At 39.6% G+C, this 20,765-nt stretch overlaps 1 protein-coding gene across 1 annotated transcript; it reads left to right on the top strand.

Moving 5' to 3' along the window:
- Window positions 1–414: 414 nt before the first annotated feature.
- On the top strand, window positions 415–9,900 carry nipal3 (NIPA like domain containing 3). Its single transcript, XM_080750564.1, has 11 exons — window positions 415–545; window positions 1,101–1,169; window positions 2,048–2,219; window positions 2,430–2,489; window positions 3,128–3,273; window positions 4,490–4,586; window positions 5,456–5,591; window positions 6,837–6,925; window positions 7,194–7,257; window positions 7,661–7,755; window positions 7,885–9,900. Exons 1-11 carry the CDS (start codon window positions 501–503, stop codon window positions 8,070–8,072), a joined length of 1,161 nt encoding a protein of 386 aa, XP_080606690.1. The 5' UTR covers window positions 415–500; the 3' UTR covers window positions 8,073–9,900.
- Window positions 9,901–20,765: the final 10,865 nt, after the last annotated feature.

Here is a 20,765-nt window from a genome sequence, read left to right as displayed (position 1 = left end):
TAAAAACTGTTACTGATTATCAGTTAAATTGTTATAGTTTGGATATGGCATGGTTGGTATTAGCCTACCGATCCATTACAATAATACACCTATACACGCAGCATAATACCAACCATGCCATATCCAAACTATAACAATAATAATAACAATTTAACTGATAATCACTAACAGTTTTTATTTTGAGAACAGTAGTGACAAATTAATAGCTTTGTCAGTACGTTTTTGTTTTCTCTTTAGAGTTACAGTTTTCCCTTTTTAAAGCACAGTACAAAGTAAGTTTATTATTATTATTATTATTTTACAGTTTATTTTGAGCACTGTAGTGACAAATTAATAGCTGTGCATTGTGCAAATGCAGGCTTTTCTCAGGCGGGGCGGGTCTTAACTCAAGCCTGGTGGGTTTAGGAATCACGCGTGAAAAACAGGAACGGAACGAAACCATGGGGAATGTGTGGTTTAAAACGTGCGGCCGCTGTTGAGAAGTGAACGTGACCGTCAGAATGGAGATATTGACCCAAATAGCCGAGCACAACTCCTCCTACACGGTGAGAGACAATGATGATGCGAGCTGTCTGTCTCATAACGTCTGTACGCTTGAATACATGTCTATCAAAGCCAGTGGTGGAACAAGTACTCAGATATCTTATTTAAGTTAAAGTATCAATAATGCAATGTAGATACTCTATTACAACAAAGTAAAAGTCCAGAATTCAAAATGTACTTGAGTAAAAGTATGAAGGTGTTGGCATCAAAATGTACTAAAGATCCAAGGTTAAAAGTAATCATTGTGCTGAATTTATACAAGTTTTCAAATGTATAAATATCTTTTGAAAAATCTACAAAGTAACTAGTAACTAAAGATTGAAATAATTGAAGTAAAAGTACAATATTTGCCTGTAGTGAATTTAGAAGTAGAGTACAAATACCTCAATTGTACTTAAGTAAATGTATTTAGTTACACCACTGACTATATCAAATAAAAACTCTATTTCATGTGTTCAGAATGATACATGTAATATTATGTAATATCACAGACATTATAGGGCTATATGGAATGCTAATGTGTAGGAGAAAACTAATTAAACCCATTCTAATTTCAGGAAAATCTCATCGGCACCTTGCTGGCTATTTTTGGAAATGTGCTGGTCAGCATTTCTCTAAGTGTGCAGGTATGTGCTGTTGCTCCTTATTATTTATAACCTCCATGGTTTGCATTATGACTAGCCCTGATGTATAAAGATGTAAAATATATTTGGCATCCATTTTGAAAGGTTATCTGAGTGTAATGGGTATACTATATTTCATTTCTGTTCAGTGTGTGTAATGTCATGTTATAGGATTGATTTAGGAAAGAATAAGAACAAATATCCATAGGATCAATTTAGAGTTTTAGACCAGTTGTTCTTAAACATTTTAATGTCAAGAACCCCCAAATTGATATGTATTCAGCCTTGGACCTCCCCATCTGAAAATATATTGTGCCTGCTAGGGGCCCCCATAAGAAAGGATATTATGTAAAAATGAATTTACATTTTGCCCCAGAACCAATGACACATTGACACCCTCAAGGACCCCAGTAATGAGATGTCAGACTGACCCCCTGAACGCACTTTGAGAACTAGTGATTTAGACCATCTTTTACATTACACCAACACTTTAGGCTAATTATTTTAGGTCGACATGCATTCTATAATCATTGTCAACTGCAGTGGTTCCCATACTGGGGGTCAAATTGTGAGATGTCAAAATCAACTTTTTTGCTTTTATTATTAGCTTAATGCAACATCGTTTTCTCTCTCATTGTGAAAATAGCTGATCTACATGCTGCAAGATGTTTAGCTTGTACTGTAGTTCGGCTATTTTCTCAATATTTATCTGTGGAACCGAGTCAAACTAAATGTAATTTCTATAATTCGTGCTTGTCAGGGTGGGGGGATCCCCAGTTCAAAGATTATTATTTTGGGGAGTCACCTTGGTCTACTGTACGTTTACAGTAGACCATTAGACGTCCTTGTGTTTAATGGGTTTGTTTGTCTTTCCTCTTCAGAAACACAGTCATCTGACACTAGCTGGAACCAAGGATCCACGTAATTTCTATCGTACTAAAACCTGGTGGTTTGGTCTGCTGTTGACCTTTATAGGAGAAGGAGCCAACTTTGTCTCGTACGCCTTCGCTCCTCTCTCTCTCATAGCACCGCTTAATGCCGTGTCTGTCATTGGTGAGTATTTGTGTCATGCAAAAGTTCCCTGTCCCTAAATATGCTGCGATGTTTTGTGATAGATCATATTAACAATGGTCATTTAGCTACTCACAGTTGCTTTGTCATTTCTAAGCTAATCACAGTTGCTTTTATTGCACACTTCTTTGGCCTCTAAACATATCAGCTTTTTGAATAACATGTGAATGATTCTTGTTGTGCTCTTTTCAGCAAGCTCAATTTTGGGTCTTGTATTTCTCCGGGAGAAATCTAAACCAAAGGAGATTGCAAGTAAGTTCAACAAGTCTGGTGAAAATGATCTTGCAGGGGCGCTCCTCTGTCGCTCTTATGTAAATTCTGAAACTAATTCCATCACTTATGCAAATTATGCAAATACTTCCATCTGCCTCTCTCTCTGGAGTACATGTTGCACACTGCTTCACAAGGGGTCAACATTATTTTTAAGAGAGGAACCGTTTGGAACAATTTCTTGTTAAGGCATATTTTGTTGTAAGCAAAGACATTCTCACATTTTGTTATAAACCCAAATTACATTATTATATAAACACCCCATACATATAGTTGAACTGCATGTATGTAATATTGTTTTTAATATCATCTACTCTACATTTCCTTATAGCCTTACTGTGTGGACACTGTACGGTAGTAGTACTATGCAGTTGTTGTTGGGCAGAAAGTCAGAAACCTCTTATCTCTTTATCTTATATATTTATTTTTAATTTTTTAATGAATGCCCTACTTGATCATATTACAGTGTCACACAAAAGCATCAAAAGTAGCAGATCTGCAAGCTTGAGACGCGGTGCGATCTGCTACTTTTGCCGTTTTGGAATTTGAATCCTGAAAATTAACGGTTTTGGACAGAGACGATATGCACTATAATGTAATAAATCTATACTGATTTTCAGAGCGGTATGGGCTGTCGTTCCTGGGCTGTGTCTTGACTATAGGAGGAACCTACCTTTTAATTACCTTTGGACCAAATGCTCATGAAAAACTCAAAGCAGAGAACATTGTGAAACACCTCGTAGGATGGCCCGTCCTTCTGTATCTGGTAAGGAATTGATTTTCCATGCAAGAGGTCAAAACACACACTCATTACTTCCCTTCTCCATATGACCTCTGCTTCGCACAAATATATTATAAAGACTGTACTTGTTAGATTACTGTACTTGTACTATGTACTGTCGTACACAGGGCACCTAGCCTGGCTCAAGTCCCTGAATCGCTAGCCACGCCCATTTAAAAAATAAATGTAGGTCATTCAAGTAAATAAATGTAGGTGATTCAAGTCTTGTGACGCTGTCAATAGCGACATTAAGCAGACCGTTTCTACTACCGCAACGTGAGGCGGGACTACGGCTGCTATGACGTAATCGCCATAGCGGTCAAAATGGTTAAGCAAAGCCTCGGCGGCGACGTGTTCCCACCCCTTTCACTGAACGCTTTGGTTCCCATGGCGACGCGTACATGCAGCAGACGGAGTAGGCGCTACGTGGGAAGGGACCTTCTGCCGTAGTAGAGACGGCTGCAGCGACGGCAGGTTTATCTATCGAGCGCGGATCATTTTACGATTTCCGTTGTCATCTGCCGTTGCGTTGCTTAAGGTCGCTAATGGCGAGGCGAGACTCGGTAACTTGCGATCGTATCGATCTCGGTTTCTTTGGTTAGCAAGAAGCAACAGGTTAGCCAGCCACATAACAACATGAATAAGGGTCTCTTAACAACGTCATCTCCTTTAATACTATTATGATTGATTAGGGGGTGAACCAATCGCCAAAGTCTGCCTCATTGTCAGCGCCCAGAAACGGCTGCAGTAGGAAGGGCTTTCCGACTGAATAATGTAGCGAAACAAAATGAAAATTCAGGCTGATAGTCAGGCTACAGGGCACCTAGAAATGTATGTTTATTTACATTTTTTACACTTTATATATGAATTGCTATTAACCAGACAAATTAATGCGACAGAATCAATATAGAGGTAGGAAAAAGGCATCAGAGATTGACACCTCCTTTCTATTAAGCTATTTGGCTCTACTATCCTGTTCTATGATTTCCGCGCTGGTCATTGTCTCTGGCGAGGAGTTAACTGTGCTTTTATGAAGCTGCTGCATTAATAAGCATTTGGTTTTAACCACTTTCAACATGATCTACATACATGCCCACAATCTAGTAGGCTATTTTCTTCACCCAACACCATCGTATGACAAAATATTAAAAAAATAATAATCTGACTACTGTTGTTAATGGTTTTGTTGTTTCATTGACAGCTCCTGGAGATCATCACGTTCTGTGTACTGTTGTACTTCTATAAACAACGTGGCTCTAACTACCTCATTATCATTCTTCTGCTGGTGGCTCTGCTGGGTGAGTCTCCACTATTACACAGACCATTTTATACCCTCCATAAAGTCAAGCAATTACCATACTTTATTTTTTAGATTGAACCATAATGGTTATTACCACAGTATGAAGATTGAACGGGCACGAAGCCTAAACTGTAAAGAGATTATGCAGTATGTGGAGTAAACAAGATTAAAGCTCCAATCCATAATTTATTTGAATGAATGAAATGTTATAACATTTCAATCTAAATGGACCTGGTAGGTAGCAGATGTTTATACAATATAACTAGCACATCTGCACATCTTGGAGGTGGTCTCTCTACACCTATTGTTGACAAGTAGTATTTCTGACTGAAACTCATAAATGCGATGTCTCCCCCGGCCAAGAAGAGATTACTGTATGTTTTGCAAGAGCGGTAGAAGTATGGACTCCCAGGTGCTTGGAATCTGGTGCTGTAGTGTAAACTACCTGTCCATCACCGTGGAGTCTTGGGGTTTGAGTCCACTTCACTGAGCGCTATACAGTATGAACACGATTGTTCTGGGGAGGGAAACTGGGTGGGAAAGGCGGGGAGCGCTAGTGACTCCTACGGTTAATGACTTCTGCTGGGGTGGGGGATGTTGAACGGGAGTGGTAGCACGGAGGCCCTACATGCTGTCGGTGGGAGCTCCTTCAGAAGATGAATTTGCGGAACGACTAGAATTTGAAGAAAGAAGTGCTTAAATTAATTGGGAACGTGAAGAAACCAGGGTTCAATCTCGGGTAGAGCTTTAACATGTACTGTATGTTCAAGTGAGATTAATGAACAAACTTTAATTTTAAATTTGTACTCTTGGGTTTTCTTTGTATCCATGCATGACTGTACCTTCTTGTCTTCCTCTGGTGCACAGGCTCTGGGACGGTCATTACAGTGAAGGCAGTGTCAGGAATGGTGGTCCTGAGTGTCGAGGGCACGATGCAGCTCACGTACCCCATCTTTTATGTCATGTTTGTCTGCATGGTGGCATCTGTTATCTTCCAAGCCAGGTGAGTGGACACATTTAACACTATTTTGGATTAGGGGAAATACCCCTACCATTAAATACAATATGGTCAACTAGACCAGCGATTCTTCCCGGTTTTATATGCTTTAGGCTACACACCCCCATTTGATAACATTTTTATCTTTTGGACCTCAATCTACACTGTAAAATCCTCAGTGTTCATATAATTTTCAGAGTGTACAAATAAAACAAAATGAGCACTTAACATTAGAGATGTTACCGATCAATCGGCAATGGATCGGATCGGGCCGATCAAAGCGTGATCGGCCATAATCGGTGGTTTAGATCAAAAGGTAAATTCACCGATCCGATCGGATCGGTGCATCCGATCAACCAGCCGTTCAGTATGCCCACTTGAGGCCATTTTGGGGTATTGATTTCCACAGTGCTGAAGGAATAATTAGTTACTGGTATGATAATAAATACATAGTAATGCTGGTAAATAACTATAAGGCAAATATATAAATGAATTCATGAGTGAATGAATGAATTAAAGTTAAAACATTAACATTTAGAAAGTATAAATAATAACTTGATCGGATCGGTGATTGATCGGTATCGGGTGATCAAACTTTTGTGATCGGTGCTCGCTGATCGGTTCCAAAAAACCTGATCGGACCATCCCTACTTAACATACAGCTACTTCCGGAAATGCATGTTTGACTCCCAGAACAGCTCTATCTTTCAAACATGGCAGCCATGTTTGTTTACATTTGAAGAAAACACTATAGCCTCTATCTTTTGAATGCCTGAACGGATTTCCAAGCAGATTTTTTTCTTTGAAAGCTGTGAATGGCGTGCATCCGTACATTATCCCTGCATGACCATTAAAAAGGTAAGATTCTGGGAATTGAAGACATTAGTCGATTTAAATTCTTGGCAGCAAGCAGGTTAAGAACCAATTAACTATACTATCCACACAGAAGATCTGTCAATGAATGTCAGTTACTAGGTATGTGTGACGTGTGAGGTCCATTCTTTTGAAATTAACAAGGGCAGAAATACACAAAGAAAAGATTCTTGCATTTTAAGCACATTGGTGATCTTGAACATCAATGTTTAGTCTCTAGAGTGTAGACAATTAAATAACAGAAACAAAAGACAAATCATTGCGCACTGCGCTTCTAGTCTACATTATACTGTTTATATAAAAAAAACGATTTACATCAAGTGTACACATTGACTGAAAGAATACACACTTTAGTCTCCTTTTTCTTCTTTACCTTAGGTTTCTCTCCCAAGCCTGTAATCTTTACGACGGCTCTTTGATCACGAGTGTGAACTACATCCTCTCCACCTGCTTTGCCATCACAGCTGGTGAGTTTGACTCGTTAGTGTGGTTGCCCTCACAGCCTGGGCAACCAGACTATAGTACTTGTCCGACGTTATTCCTTCCATCTTCATCAGGACACGTCTGAGTGCATTTTTTGCTAAGATATACATTATATCGTTTATTTTTTAATTTATTAGTGAATAGATTTTCTCCATTGACTTGAATTAGATGTCTGACATCATAGACCACATGAGACTGACACAGTATGTCCATATATGCCTAAATGCATTTGGGATTTCTTTGCTCCTCCAGGAGCTGTATTTTATCTAGAGTTCAACCATGAAGATGTTCTTCACATCTGCATGTTTGTATTGGGGTGAGTGATCTTCCTTCATACACAGGTACATCATACTACTACAGGTAGCCATACATTCAAGATTCAAGAGTTTTATTGTTACTTTATCTCATATGCAAGTACAGAAGAGCAAAATGTGTTGCATTGGTAAGTAAAAGGGAAATCAAAACGTATGTACAATAATCATAGCACACTTTGAAGTGCTTGAAGGTGCTGTGTGCATGGTTCCAAAACTCTACCCATTAATGTATGTACTGTATGTGCACACTGGGCAGTGTACTGTGCAAATACTCAGTGTTTACTCTGGTGTGTGTGTGTGTGTGTGTGTGTGTGTGTGTGTGTGTGTGTGTGTGTGTGTGTGTGTGTGTGTGTGTGTGTGTGTGTGTGTGTGTGTGTGTGTGTGTGTGTGTGTGTGTGTGTGTAGATGTGCAACCTGTTTCCTGGGGGTTTTCCTCATCACTAAGAGCAAGAAAAAGGCCAAGAGCTTTGAGCCATATGTCACCATGGACATGGCACAAGGTTAGTACAAACTGTTCACATGTATCAAAGAATAGTATGTGTTTCATTTCAGTGATATACAGTCTGTGCGAACTCAACAGTGATGCAAGCCTCAGTCAGATTGAACACATACCGTCATTCCATTGCCAGGTATCCCGACCATCCACGACAAAGGTCTGGTGGCTCAGCCAGACTACAACGGTTCCTTCTCCTATGGTGCTCTGGTCAACAATGACAGTGTAGCTCCCACCACTCTACCAGTAGACCAGGACCAGATACCAGTTATGGCAAGCTCCACTGGTGCTTCCTACAGGTCGGTTGAACTGAAGAATGATTAGGCCCGGAACCATGGATAGTTTTTTCGCCTGTTTCACTTAACTCTATAAGGATAGCCGGGGGCATGGAAATTCTAAGATGAAGACTTTTTTTTTCCTTTTTTTTCTCACTAATATTAATATTATGCAAATGTAAATATCAGAGACGATGGACTATGACTTTTTGAAACATCAGTTGCAGAAATTCTGCTTTTCTTTGTCGACATGTTCACTGACTTCGAACGTAGCCGTTGTGTCCTTATCTTACATTACCCGTGTACTTGTCCTTATCCATAACTTTTTAAGACCAAAGCTTGCCTGTTGAATGCTTTTACATGATTGCAACAAAGCTGTTGGGAATCATAATGGCGTGATAGATGGCCACCTCTATCCACACAGCCTCAAAGATGCAATGATGCACTGTACATGATGTGCCTTGAATCATACTGCATTTTCCTTTGTATTAGCAGTTAACTGTGAAGACGGATTAATGTGAAATACCTGCTCATTTTGGTTTGAATGTAGAAGCTATTCACCAGTGCGTTGTCTTATTAATATGAGAGAATTTCAAGATGGGGCTTATAGTCTTTCGCTGCGTTCAAACTAGCAGCAACAAAGCTACAAAATGGGAAAGTGTGGGCAGCTACATTGCTGCCGACTCTCTGTTGAAGTGTACTTGAAACTGGATAACGGCAAGAATACGTTTTGATCTATCCATTAATACGGAACGGAGCAGGAACGATTGAAGAAGGAAGTGGAAACGGTGAAACAAAAGCAAATGATTGATGTTTCCCAACATCATCGGATCGTTGAAACAAGTTGATGCTGTCTCGACTTTGATTTTAGAGCATCACGTCCGTCTTGTCAGGGTCACTTTGTAGCTTCATGTTGCTGGATTCCATTGAAAATTACTTGTCGCCTGTCCCTTTGTCACCGCGTGTGTGAACACAGCATTAGGCCTTAATCAGTGACGTGATCTTGTAATGTAGCTGCAGTTGAAAGCAGTTTCAACTGATTTGCCAACGAATATTTTTAAATGCCTCCAATTCTGGAAGAACTCCCACAATGTTCTGCCTCTTTGTCCATAAGACTGTATTACTGCTTTGACTAATGTGACCAAAAATTGTCTGTTTTATTTAGTTTTATTTATTTTGAAGATTGATTTTAAGGTGCCTTGAAATGTAGCTTCACACTGAAGTAAAAAAAAAAGAAATGAAAATACAGTAATTTGAGTAATAAGGGAGAGTGATTGAATACATGGGATTATAATAATTTGAATACATAAAATGTTTTTTGTGATTTGTTACAGTTCCTAATGAAAGGTAATAAGATTAGTTTATTTAAAAACAATACGTAGACTGATCAGGCAGATTTGCACGTGATAAAGGCATATTGTTTTCTTTTTTATATTCGCGTAAGGGTTAAATATAGGTCTACTAAAGCTATTCGAGTTACCGCCTATACATTCAAGAACATTGTGAGTTAACTTAATAAACAGTTTGTTCCGATTTTACTCAACTGATAATCAAATGGTATTAATTACTCATCCTACATTAAAATATAATCTGTAATGTGATTTCACTCTCTACTAAGCTCAAATATATTAATTGTCTAATACTTGGACTCTTAAGTGGACCATGATGAAGGACATGGATTGGATATTTTCCAGTATTTCTGTTAATTTCCTACTGTATGTGGTCCTGCATTCCTAGTCTTTTAATGCCATAGAGCTGGAAGCTTTTGGGGGGCAAAATGCCTTTATACAGTATTCAGTATGGTCTCTGGCTGTTTGTAATTGTATTGTAAAACATTTATATTGCACGTACAGTTGTCATTACGTTCAACATGTACATAAACATTACAGTACAGGCCCCTGAATCCAGTCCTGTTAATAGTATTGGTGAGGTTTTTCTTTTTTGCAATATTTCTCCTCATTCTCTAAAATGTATAGCATTCTTAAGATATTGCCTGAAAGCAGTCCATAGTTTGTAACTGTGTAGTCTTAAGAGTTTATTAGGATTAGGATACTAGTCTCGTATCGGAGATCTCCACCTACCGATACATCTGGGGACTTCTAAATGTAAGGTAGTTGCTATAACAGCGGAGTACAGCTGCTGATAAACCATTCCTCTCACTGCCCTGATGTTAAGGACCACCCTGAAGACTTTGAATTAGTTCTGCTTTTCTTCTAACTCTTGTTTCCACCCAGTTTTAACAACAAAGGTTGGGAGATTTTGTCCTCAGTCTCTATTTAAGGGAAGGTGCAAAAGTGCACCTGTTTGTTTCTCCATTGCAATTGTACTGTAGTTTTGAAAACAAAATATGTCTTGGTAAATGACCATGTAACCTATCAATTTACTGTAAGTTATAATTTTACAGTGAAAGCTTATTTTCTCTGTAAAACCTCATTGCCACAATGTTTTCCTGGACATGACATACATGCAAAGAATAAACACTTTTCTTGTGTTTAACAATTTGAGCAAATTGTTAACATTTATTTGGGGATTTAATGTGGATAATTTGTTCTGACTTTGGTAAGTTAATTATTCATAATTGATGATGTGGAACATACTATAAATGGCTCATTTGCCAAAGTTTGAAATGAAAGTGTAACCCAGCAGTGATGTCATTACGTGCGCATCCCGCATCAAAAACTCATTCAAGTCGCCCAGGGACTCATTCATGTCATGGTCCTGGGGTCCCGGGGATGCGCCTCCATTGGAGTCCATGTTAAAATAATTTACCGGGTCGCGGTAAAAGAAAAACATTTTAAAATTCCACAGACACCACCATTGTTCATGGGTGAAAGTATCCTACTTTACCCTACGTTAACACAAATAAAATCTACGTAGAAAGTCTTAAACAGGCGATAGAAACGTCAATGTTTTGATTCCACCGACGTCCGACGCCATTTTGCGCGCCCGAATTCATTAGGGGCACATGTTTTAGTAGTTTTAGTAGTTCTAAGTTCAAACATTAGCCAAATTGTAAAATAAATATAAGAAATAGGCAAACATTTTGAAAATAGCCGATCTACAAGCTCACAGCGCTCGAAAACATTGTATTGAGGACTCATAAAACTTTTCTGGGACCCATTTGAATGACCACCTGTGGGTCCCGGGACCCATTACATTGAAAACCTAGTAACATCACTGACCCAGGTTTTTGTTAAGCTCTTCCAAGCATACCAAAGCCTGCTCTCCACAGTACATAAACTCATGCATCATAACATTACTGGATTAATGGAAATTAATTTATGCTGTATATATGTAAAAAAATAAGTCTTTCATCACTGTGAAAGAGGGAGTAGGGTATGCACATCGCCACTGTTTCTTTAAACATGGTGCTGGACTCAAAACAACTATCAAATGAAGAAAAAGGAAATGTTCGCACACGATAGGTTGCTCTCCCGTCTTTTCTTTATTATTTCAAACGCCCATGTAGGGTTTCATCAAGTTCTTCTTGATAATGTTTTTATTTATCCATTTTTATTTGTCGTTTCCGGTTGGCTGATTTGCAAATCGTTGTATACTGTTGATATTCTCAGTAACTTGGCACTTAGGAAACATAGCATGACCATATATTCAGCCCCTCAGACCAGGACCCTTAAATCGATGCACACGTTCGGTGTTGCATAGCGTCGCCCTAACTTAACCTCCAGTTGCTCCAGTGGATCTGCATTGATTGATTGATTGAAGACTTTATTAGAAGTTTGCATAGGAAAAGGTACAGTTTCATGACGGTACAGTTCACTGGTACAAAGGAGATCCATGAAAAGGCTAAGCTTATTTCCACTGGAAACCATTAAAGTATCTCATATAACATTGAATGACAGACAAATAGAACACTGTACTATGCAGTAGATATGTAAAGAAAAAGAAAAAAAGAAAACAGTGGCCAGTGTGTGGTTATTTTGGACAGCTCCCAGGAGTGAGGGTGAAGCAAGGTGTTGCTGAAAAAGAACGGCATGCCATGCACGCTCTGTCAACCTAAATGAAGGTTAAAAACAGGAATAGCATCTCTATATGGTTCATTTCTGTTGGCAAAAGGAGGAGACCTATCTCTCACCTAGGGAAACACTGCCATCTCAAGGTAGCAGGAAAACATGGTAGGCAGCAGTCAAAATTCATTAAAAGGATGATGATGAAGCTGAGGATCTTGAGTGTAAAACAAAACTTTCTTCAGGAAAAACACCTGGGAGGGTGGCTTAGACAAACTGAATATCCAACATAAAAATATATGACAGCTACAGCTACACTCTCCCCAGTCTCTGTCATCTGCTGAGAGAGCTTCTCAGGTGCCAGAGGAGATGGCTCTAGTATTGCTACTACACCAACATTCCTGAATATTTTAATTGTGAATTATTCAAACACCTGAATAATGAGCCAATGAATACTTGGCACTCGGAGGTGGTTTAATTGTCTGCAGGCATCTGCATCACGTGACCTTTACAGTTGGGAAATGAAGGATTGGTTGTAGTCCTACCTAGTATGAGGTAGAAAAAAAGAGGGGGAGGTAGAGAGAGTTAGGAGAGGTGGAAAGCCCTGTGGCTCCTGGCTGGGATACATTCAAGAATCAAGAGGGGTTTATTTGTCACTCACAAATGCATATCCGAGCTGCAAAATGTTGGTTTTGCATGTTTCACAAGACTGTAAGTAGACAGTAGCCTACTACTAGATGGCCTAATAAATGTTGGAGTAACTATAACTGTGTGTGTGTGTGTGTGTGTGTGTGTGTGTGTGTGTGTGTGTGTGTGTGTGTGTGAGAGTGTGAGACACTGAGCTGCTTGGTGTTGAGCACTCTCCACCAATAAGGGTGAGGGCTGAAAGTATGTGCTGTGCGTGCACGTGAGTCTAATATAATCTAATGTCAGAATCTGCTTTTTGTGGTGTAGGCCTGAATTGCCTGTCCTATTGCTTTATTAATGTACACAAATCAACATCCACTTTAAATAAACAATGTCCTTACTGAGGGTGAGGCATCTCTACTTTACATTTGGCTGAGTTGTCCACCAGGTGTCAGTATATAACCACTGCAATGCTGGAAATGTTGGCCCAGTGGTCAGAGGGTCAGAGGAGCCTACTGTACATAAAGTAAGATAATCAACTGACAAGGCCTACAGTTACCTACAGCCAGGCAACACAGATTAGGTTATAATAATGGATCTAAAGAAAAGCAACTGATTTACATATGTGTATTGTGTTAGATTAGTTTTTTAATATTCCCTCACTTTTTGAGTGTTGCTAACCGCTCCTAAATCTGGCTTTAATGTTTAATGTTTCATTGTTTAATAATGTTTCACTAAAGTTAACTGTGTGTGTGTGTGTGTGTGTGTGTGTGTGTGTGTGTGTGTGTGTGTGTGTGTGTGTGTGTGTGTGTGTGTGTGTGTGTGTGTGTGTGTGTGTGTGTGTGTGCGTGCGTGCGTGCGCGTGCGAGAGAGAGAGAGAAATTGGGTATGGCAACTTCCATACCTTGGCTAAAGGGAGAAAAATAAAATGTACTTGCTAAAATAAATTCATGCCTGTTGATAAGGTATGGCAACATGACTGGTGTCTTGCACGGGTGAAGGCACAAAAAGATGAATCCAATGATGCTGCTCTGGTCGTTGCTGGTTGATGAAAACATTGCTACGTGTATCAGGGGCTTGAGTCACTGTTGAATTTGTAGCTAGCCTTCTGCTAATAGTAACATGATGTCATCAACAGCCATGCACCTGTTTGTCCAGATCTAGTTATGGTCGCTTGCTGTGCCAGAGAAACGTGTTATTTTATTTACATATTTCTGTGTATTAATTGTCAGCAACAATTGTACAACATTGATTTATCGCCCCGAACAGAGCTCCTTCAATGCATAAGGAGTGACCAGGTCGCTGCTTATCACCTGACGGGGGAGTTTCCCCGGTAGGCGCATGGAAGGAACACGTTATTCCAACCAGTTCCTTTCCCCTCCATCAGGCCCCGGCTGGCTAGGGGGAGGCAGTATAGAGACCAGGATTACTGCATATTTTTGTGAGGGTATCTACCCTAGGGCACACACCCTAGGGCACACAGAAAGGCCTTTTTGCCAAACTCACCTAGGACAGGGGTTGGCAACTAGATATTTCAATAATTTTTGTCACAGAATCAAATGTTCACCTGGAGCCTGGATGGCTTGGTTCCAGGCTTAAAATAATAATGTATGAATATCTTTTCGGAAATGAATGGGCTCCACTGCTGTGCTCTACAGTAACTTTCTGTTCCACGTAATTGTTTTGTTTGCACTCTATTTACTTAACCATTTATCCTGTTGTTTGTTGACTAGGGTCCATGCCACTTACTCTGGTCTTGCCCTTTGTAAGTCACTCTGGATAAGAGCATCTGTATATTGTATTGCATCATGGTTATGGATGAGGGTCACAGTCCTCATGCATGCATACAGCTTGGCTAATATACTGTAAATGGCTCATCTCTACAGACATTGATGCAGACACATTTCAGATATGTAGTACACACATAAGGACATTAGAAACCTGGTCGGCACAGGTGGAAAGTAACATAAGTACATTGGCTCAAGTAAGTAGTATTTCCAATTCCAACTTCTACGCTACTACATCTCAGAGACAAATATTGTACTTACTCCACTGCAATTATTTGAAACTTTTAGTTAATATTTAATTTGTAGATTTAGATTTGCATTACTAAACATACATTAACCACTTATGCTCTCTATACATTTCAGCTATTTTCAAAAGATTTTTGGAAACTTGAAATGGGACATTCTGCATAATGAGTAGCCTACTTTTACTTTTGGTACTTTAAGTATATTTTGATTCGAATACTTTTGTACTTTTACTCAAGTAAATTTTGAATTCCAGACTTTTACTTGTAACAGATTGTATCTACATTGCGGTATTGATAAATACTTTTTCCATCACTGCATATCCACAGCTAAGGTGGTTGTGTGGTTGTGTGTCCTGACTGTTGGGATCTGTTGAGACCCCACTAATAAGAGGAGCGTTTCCTTTCACTGCTTTATCTCAGTGGTTCTCAACCTGTGGGTAACTTGGGACCCTCAGGGAGGTTGGGGGGTACCCCGATGATTAACTTAATGTGCAACATTGCTTTCTCACTCAACCTCTAAAAACCTTTAATACCTCTAGTCTAAAATGACAAATTACACAAAGGCCAGATATACCGTAAGCTCACAAGGCGTTGTGTTGTGAGCATGTAGATCTTCTATTTTCACACAAAATACTTTGGTATAACACGGTTGTGTTAAAATGTAATGCCTCAACTCGTCCGGGTGGGGTGGGGGGGGGGGGGGGGGTCCGCAGTTAAAATATGATTATTTTATCATTCAAATGGGGGTCGTGGCCTGGAAAGGTTGAGAGCCTCTGCTTTATCTGACTCCCTGGGGCAGAAACGCTTGGATTACTTGGACCCTGTTTGCTGGAGGAGGGAACAAAGAAAATAGTTTTAATTTTCTGCCCCTCTAATCCAATTATCCTGTCCTATCATCCTTCCATCCCTCCAGCTGGTGTGTTTCACATCTCTCTCTCTCCCTTGTCTCTCTCTCTCCATCTCTTTCTCACTGACTATCCAGGGGTGTCTCACCAAATTCTGGGCCCTGGGTACAAGGATTCACTGCGGGCCCCCCATGAATGTTCTTAATGGGAGGGGGTTTAACCCATTTAGACTGGGAATGCATTGTTACGCATTATTTTGTGCTTTAATGAAAAATAATATTCAAGCTCACAGCTAAAGTCTTTGAATATGTTTTACCCGATTCTATAAATGTCTTCTAAATCCTCCTAAGGTTTTTTGAAAAACCTATGTTTCTATGTCAGTGGTGCTCAAACCTTTTCATGTGAGGGACCCTCAAAATGATATGTATTTGGCCAAGGACCCCCATCTCAAAATATTTAGTTCCAGAAACCTTCCAGAGGCAAAAAAGAAAATACATATATTCAAAGATTGGCACACATTTTCACGACTTTTCACATTTTTCAATAGGCTTAGCTAGTATAAAATAATTAAGTCCCCTCCACCTTGGACCCTAGTAACTCAGTCCCACCTTTCCCCCCCTTGTGACGCCCCTGACTCTCCATCTCTTTCTCACTTACTCTATCCATCTCTCTCTCTCCCCCCTCTCCCCCTTTCTATTTCCACATGGTTCGTTTTTCTCTGTGATATCTCTTTGTCATAGTAAGTACTTGCTCTCCTTTTTCTGTGCTCTTCTATGATTCTTTTTGATACAACTGTCTTTCCCTAACCTTTCCTGTTTTCCCCAGCTTCTGTTTTGAATGTATACAAATGCTAAGCAGAGAGGCTAAAATTGGCACATGTAAAATCCTGTTAAATGAAACACTCCCCGCTTTGTAAGTCTGCTATTTGTACACTCAGCGCTCCCTAGTAGCGGAGTCCGCCCCCTTCCCTCCCTTTCGCTTTGCCTCACTTCATTACAATTCTGAATCCACACTCTGGCTTTTAAGTGGAAATGCCACCCACTCATCCTTCAGTCAGAACATGATGTCAATAGATTGTTCCCTGTATGGTTCTATTAAATGAGCTGCACTGAAAATAGACATTTTGCACGGTTATGTAAACTTCCAAAATAAGGACTTCATGTGTATGAAATGAAACTGGGTTCAGTTCATGTGTGATTCTTTCAAAGCTCCCACATTCTCTGACAGTAATTGGTTTTTAGGTTTATTAGGTGTGTGTGTGCGTGTGTGTGTGTGTGTGTGTGTGCGTGTGCGTGTGCGTGTGCGTGCGTGCGTGCGTGCTCGTGTTTTTTTGTGTCTGTACTGGTTTGGTTACATACAGTACACTGTAGCTAGTACACATCTACACACGTGATATGTATCCACAGACACACAATACACATGCAATTACTTTGGTCTTTTATGTAATATGGAAATCTCAAATCTCAGCATGCTTACAGATGTTTCCTGCCTGTTAAGAACTGACATCCACTGACTTCAGTGCCCCACTCCTTTATGAAGAACAAGAACATGGCAACCTACATTCGTGTGTATGTGGCTCTCGCCCAACATTGACATTACTTTTGGTTTCTGTTCTGAAAAAAAAAACTAAAAAAAAAAAACTTTTAATCACTCACAGTGTTCTCAGTGAAGAGAGAGAGAGAGAGAGAGAGAAAGAGAGAGAGAGAGAGATGTGCGAACCTATTCATCAGAAGCTCTTAAGCTAAACCTGTAAAATCCTGTTCATTTCTTCTGCATTATTGAAAAGAAAACCTGGTGAAACGTTTCACCTCTTATATCTGAGGCATATTGTCCCCTTTCACTGGATCTTAGCTAAAATAAAGAAACACCCGGAAAATGATTCAACATCTTTTGGGAAGTTCGGCTAAGGTCTTCTCAGCTCTCTTTTCGAGCCGAAATGATCTATTTTTTTGTGTTCATTTGAGCAATTAACAGTTCCACAATGAACTGCCCGAGACTTGCTGCCATTTGATTATCTTTGTCTGGTTCAGGGACAAGCCATCCTATGGGGAGTTAAGTGTCGTCGTGACTATTGAAAATAAGTGTATAAGAGACAGCAGAAGAGAGAGGGAAGAGTGAGCCATCGCTACAACTCCCCCTTATTTATGTATTATTTTGTGGATCTGCACTGATCTCATACCAAATAGCCCCTAGGGAATCCTCAAGACTGAAATCAGTCCCCAGGACTGAGAACTTTAACCCCTGTGTTGATGATGACGAGCAACACTGTTGTACAAAGTATTAAATGAAACTTTAAGAGAGAGCCAGAGGGATCCGGCCGAATGAAGAAAAGGTCATGAGAAAAGGTCAGGAACGTCATTAAGTTTAGCCATCACTGGAAGTACCCCGAGTATACCAGCAGGTCTAATCAGCACAGAGCAAGGCTATCATTGCCTCTCAGAGCTGCTGCTGTCACTGTAGCAAATCATCGTTTTTTGTAGCAAGGAGCAGATGACAACAGGCTTTTAGATCAACGTTATTTTACGTTGATTTCCAGTCTCTCAAGACGACTGGATTTCCCTGGCAGGATCAATAAGGTCTGATCCACTGTTTCCCAAACAGTTTATCACAGGGGTCTGCCGATTTTTATGGGAAACGCCTCGAGTAAAAATAAACATTTATTTTCCTACATTTCACCAACCCTTGATGTGTGCATCAGCATTGTTCTAAAACATTTCTTACATTTAATATAAATCCGCAATCACCCATACCACATAATCCAAGTAGCATATGTAAATGAATCTAAGGATGTGATATAGTGTGGCACACTTTGCTATGCTATAGGACAGTGGTCCCCAAACGTTCCTAAAAGAGATATTAGATATTTGTCCGGGACCCAAACTAGTGAAAACAGCAGATCTACAAGCCCAGATCTTTGTAGACTGTCTGTCTACATTTTAACTATTTCGTCATTCTTTTTTAGACAAATCTTAGATTTGTTTGTTTGTTTTAAAACGTATACAATTATATAAATATATATATATTCAAAAGAAATCTTGAAATATATAGTATATATTTAAATGTAGGAAAAGAAAATTAGATTTTTTCTTGAGTCCTGACCCATAAAGGTTGGTCTCCACCCACAAATGGGTCCCGACCCACTATTGATCACTACTTGCCTCCTGTGATTTGTTTTATTTTAATTTTTGTTTATTTTCTGTTTATTTTGTTGCTGAGAGAGGTCAGCAGACAAAGTGACTTGAGTGAGATGAAAAAACCTGGGTGAAATGTGCCAATCTCTACAACGGTACATTACCAGTTCAGTCTTGGGAGAACAGAGACCACTTGGAAAGCAGGTGCAGTGACTATACAGTCCACACCGCTTTGGAATGCAATTGACACATCTTTTGGGTGTTATGTTAACCCCCGGCCCCTACAGACAGAGGCTGACGATAGTGACATATGACAATGTGAAGGGAGTGAGTGAGAAGAGTAGGTCTATGTGTTGTGTATGACACTATGACTGTGTGTGTGTGTGTGTGTGTGTGTGTGTGTGTGTGTGTGTGTGTGTGTGTGTGTGTGTGTGTGTGTGTGTGTGTGTGTGTGTGTGTGTGTGTGTGTGTACTGTGTACACATCCATATGGATGCCGGTGTGCAGTGGTGGAAAAAGTACTCAAAGGTCTTACTTAAGTAAAAGTATCAATACTGCCATATAGAAATACTCCGTTACAAGTAAAAGTCTGGAATTCAAAATGTACTTGTGTAAAAGTACGAAAGTATTGGCATCAAAATATACATAAAGTACCAAAAGTAAAAGTACAAAATGTTTGAAAATAGCAGATCTAGTAGATCGGCTATTTTCAAATAGCCTAGGTATAAAATAGGGCTAAAGTGGATTAATGTATGTTTTATAATATAACCATTTAGTCTATATCTGCAAAGAAACTAGTAACTAAAGTTTTCAAATAATTGTAGTGGAGTAAAAGTACAACATTTGCCTCTGAGATGTAGTGGAGTAAAAGTATAAGGGTGCCCTCAGACCAAAATAACTATAAAGAGTGGAATCCGCGTTCCGCCAATGCATTAATGAGAGTGAAGCGGTTTCATGCCAGCAGAGGATTTCTGCAAAAAACGCTCCCTTATCATTGAAATGCATTGGCGGAACGCGGATTCCACTCTCATAGGTATTTTGGTGTGAGGGCACCCTAAGAACTGAAAACTGGAAACACTCAAGTAAAGTACAAATACCTCAAAACTGAACTTAAAGGAGTAGTTGACTTTTTTTCTATTGATTAGTCACGCCATGGAGACTAGAGTTCAATAATATTTTTAGTTTTTTGTCGCATTCCTAAGACAAAAATGTGATAACAATAAATTTACCCCCATTCGTTCCGGATGGGGACCCGTTTCGAAACGGGTCCCCATCCGGAATCAATGGGGGTAAATTTACTCGAATCAAATTTTTGTCTTAGGAATGTGACAAAAACCAAAAAATATTATTGAACTCTAGTCTCCATGGCGTGACTAATCAAAAAAGTCATTTTGGGGTGAACTACTCCTTTAAGTACAGTACTTAAGTAAATGTGCTTAGCTACTTTACACCACTGCCCATGTGTGCATCTGTGTATGTTTTCATGTGTCAGACTACGGTCTATTTTGGGGTGAAGGTCCTGAGGGCTGGGAGAGTGAGGAAGAGGATGCTTGATGGGCTGAAGGTCAGACATGATGCAGTGCAGTGTGTGCCTCTGGGCCCACTCACACTCCCGCCACTGCCTGGATGTTATTCTGGTACACTGACTGGAGTTTCTCGCCAACCTGTTTTGTAACACAATTTGGTTTATTTTTCCCCTGTATTTATCAAACACGAGGAAAGGGCAAGGACTTTTATGACAGGCAGCCAAATACTCGAGCGAGTAGATCGAGTGTTTGTGTACATGTGGAGTGGTTTTGTTTTGCCTCATTTGACATCATGGCACATTGGAATTGACAGTGTTTTCAGTTGTAAGTACTTTTATAACAACATTAGTTATTCTTTGGAAAATAGGACTTATGCTGGATGCTGCAGCAAGATTGAAACCTCAATGTAGCGTACACAAATTAATGCCAAGATATCTCATATAATATAGAGTAGAACACTATAGTAGTTGATAAATGTCAATCACAACAGTATAAAGTTGAAACAGTTTCATGGACAAGTTCAAACGCTCACCTTAGTATGAGAAGTGCATACTGTACATGTAACCTAATACAATCCAATACAAGAGTATCATCGCTGTCAAATTGTGAACCTTTTT

The sequence above is a fragment of the Nannobrachium achirus genome (genome assembly GCF_963921795.1).
Source record: "Nannobrachium achirus genome assembly, chromosome: 20".
In the NCBI taxonomy this organism is placed as follows: Eukaryota; Metazoa; Chordata; class Actinopteri; order Myctophiformes; family Myctophidae; genus Nannobrachium; species Nannobrachium achirus.
This window is presented reverse-complemented; position numbering and strand designations above follow the sequence as displayed.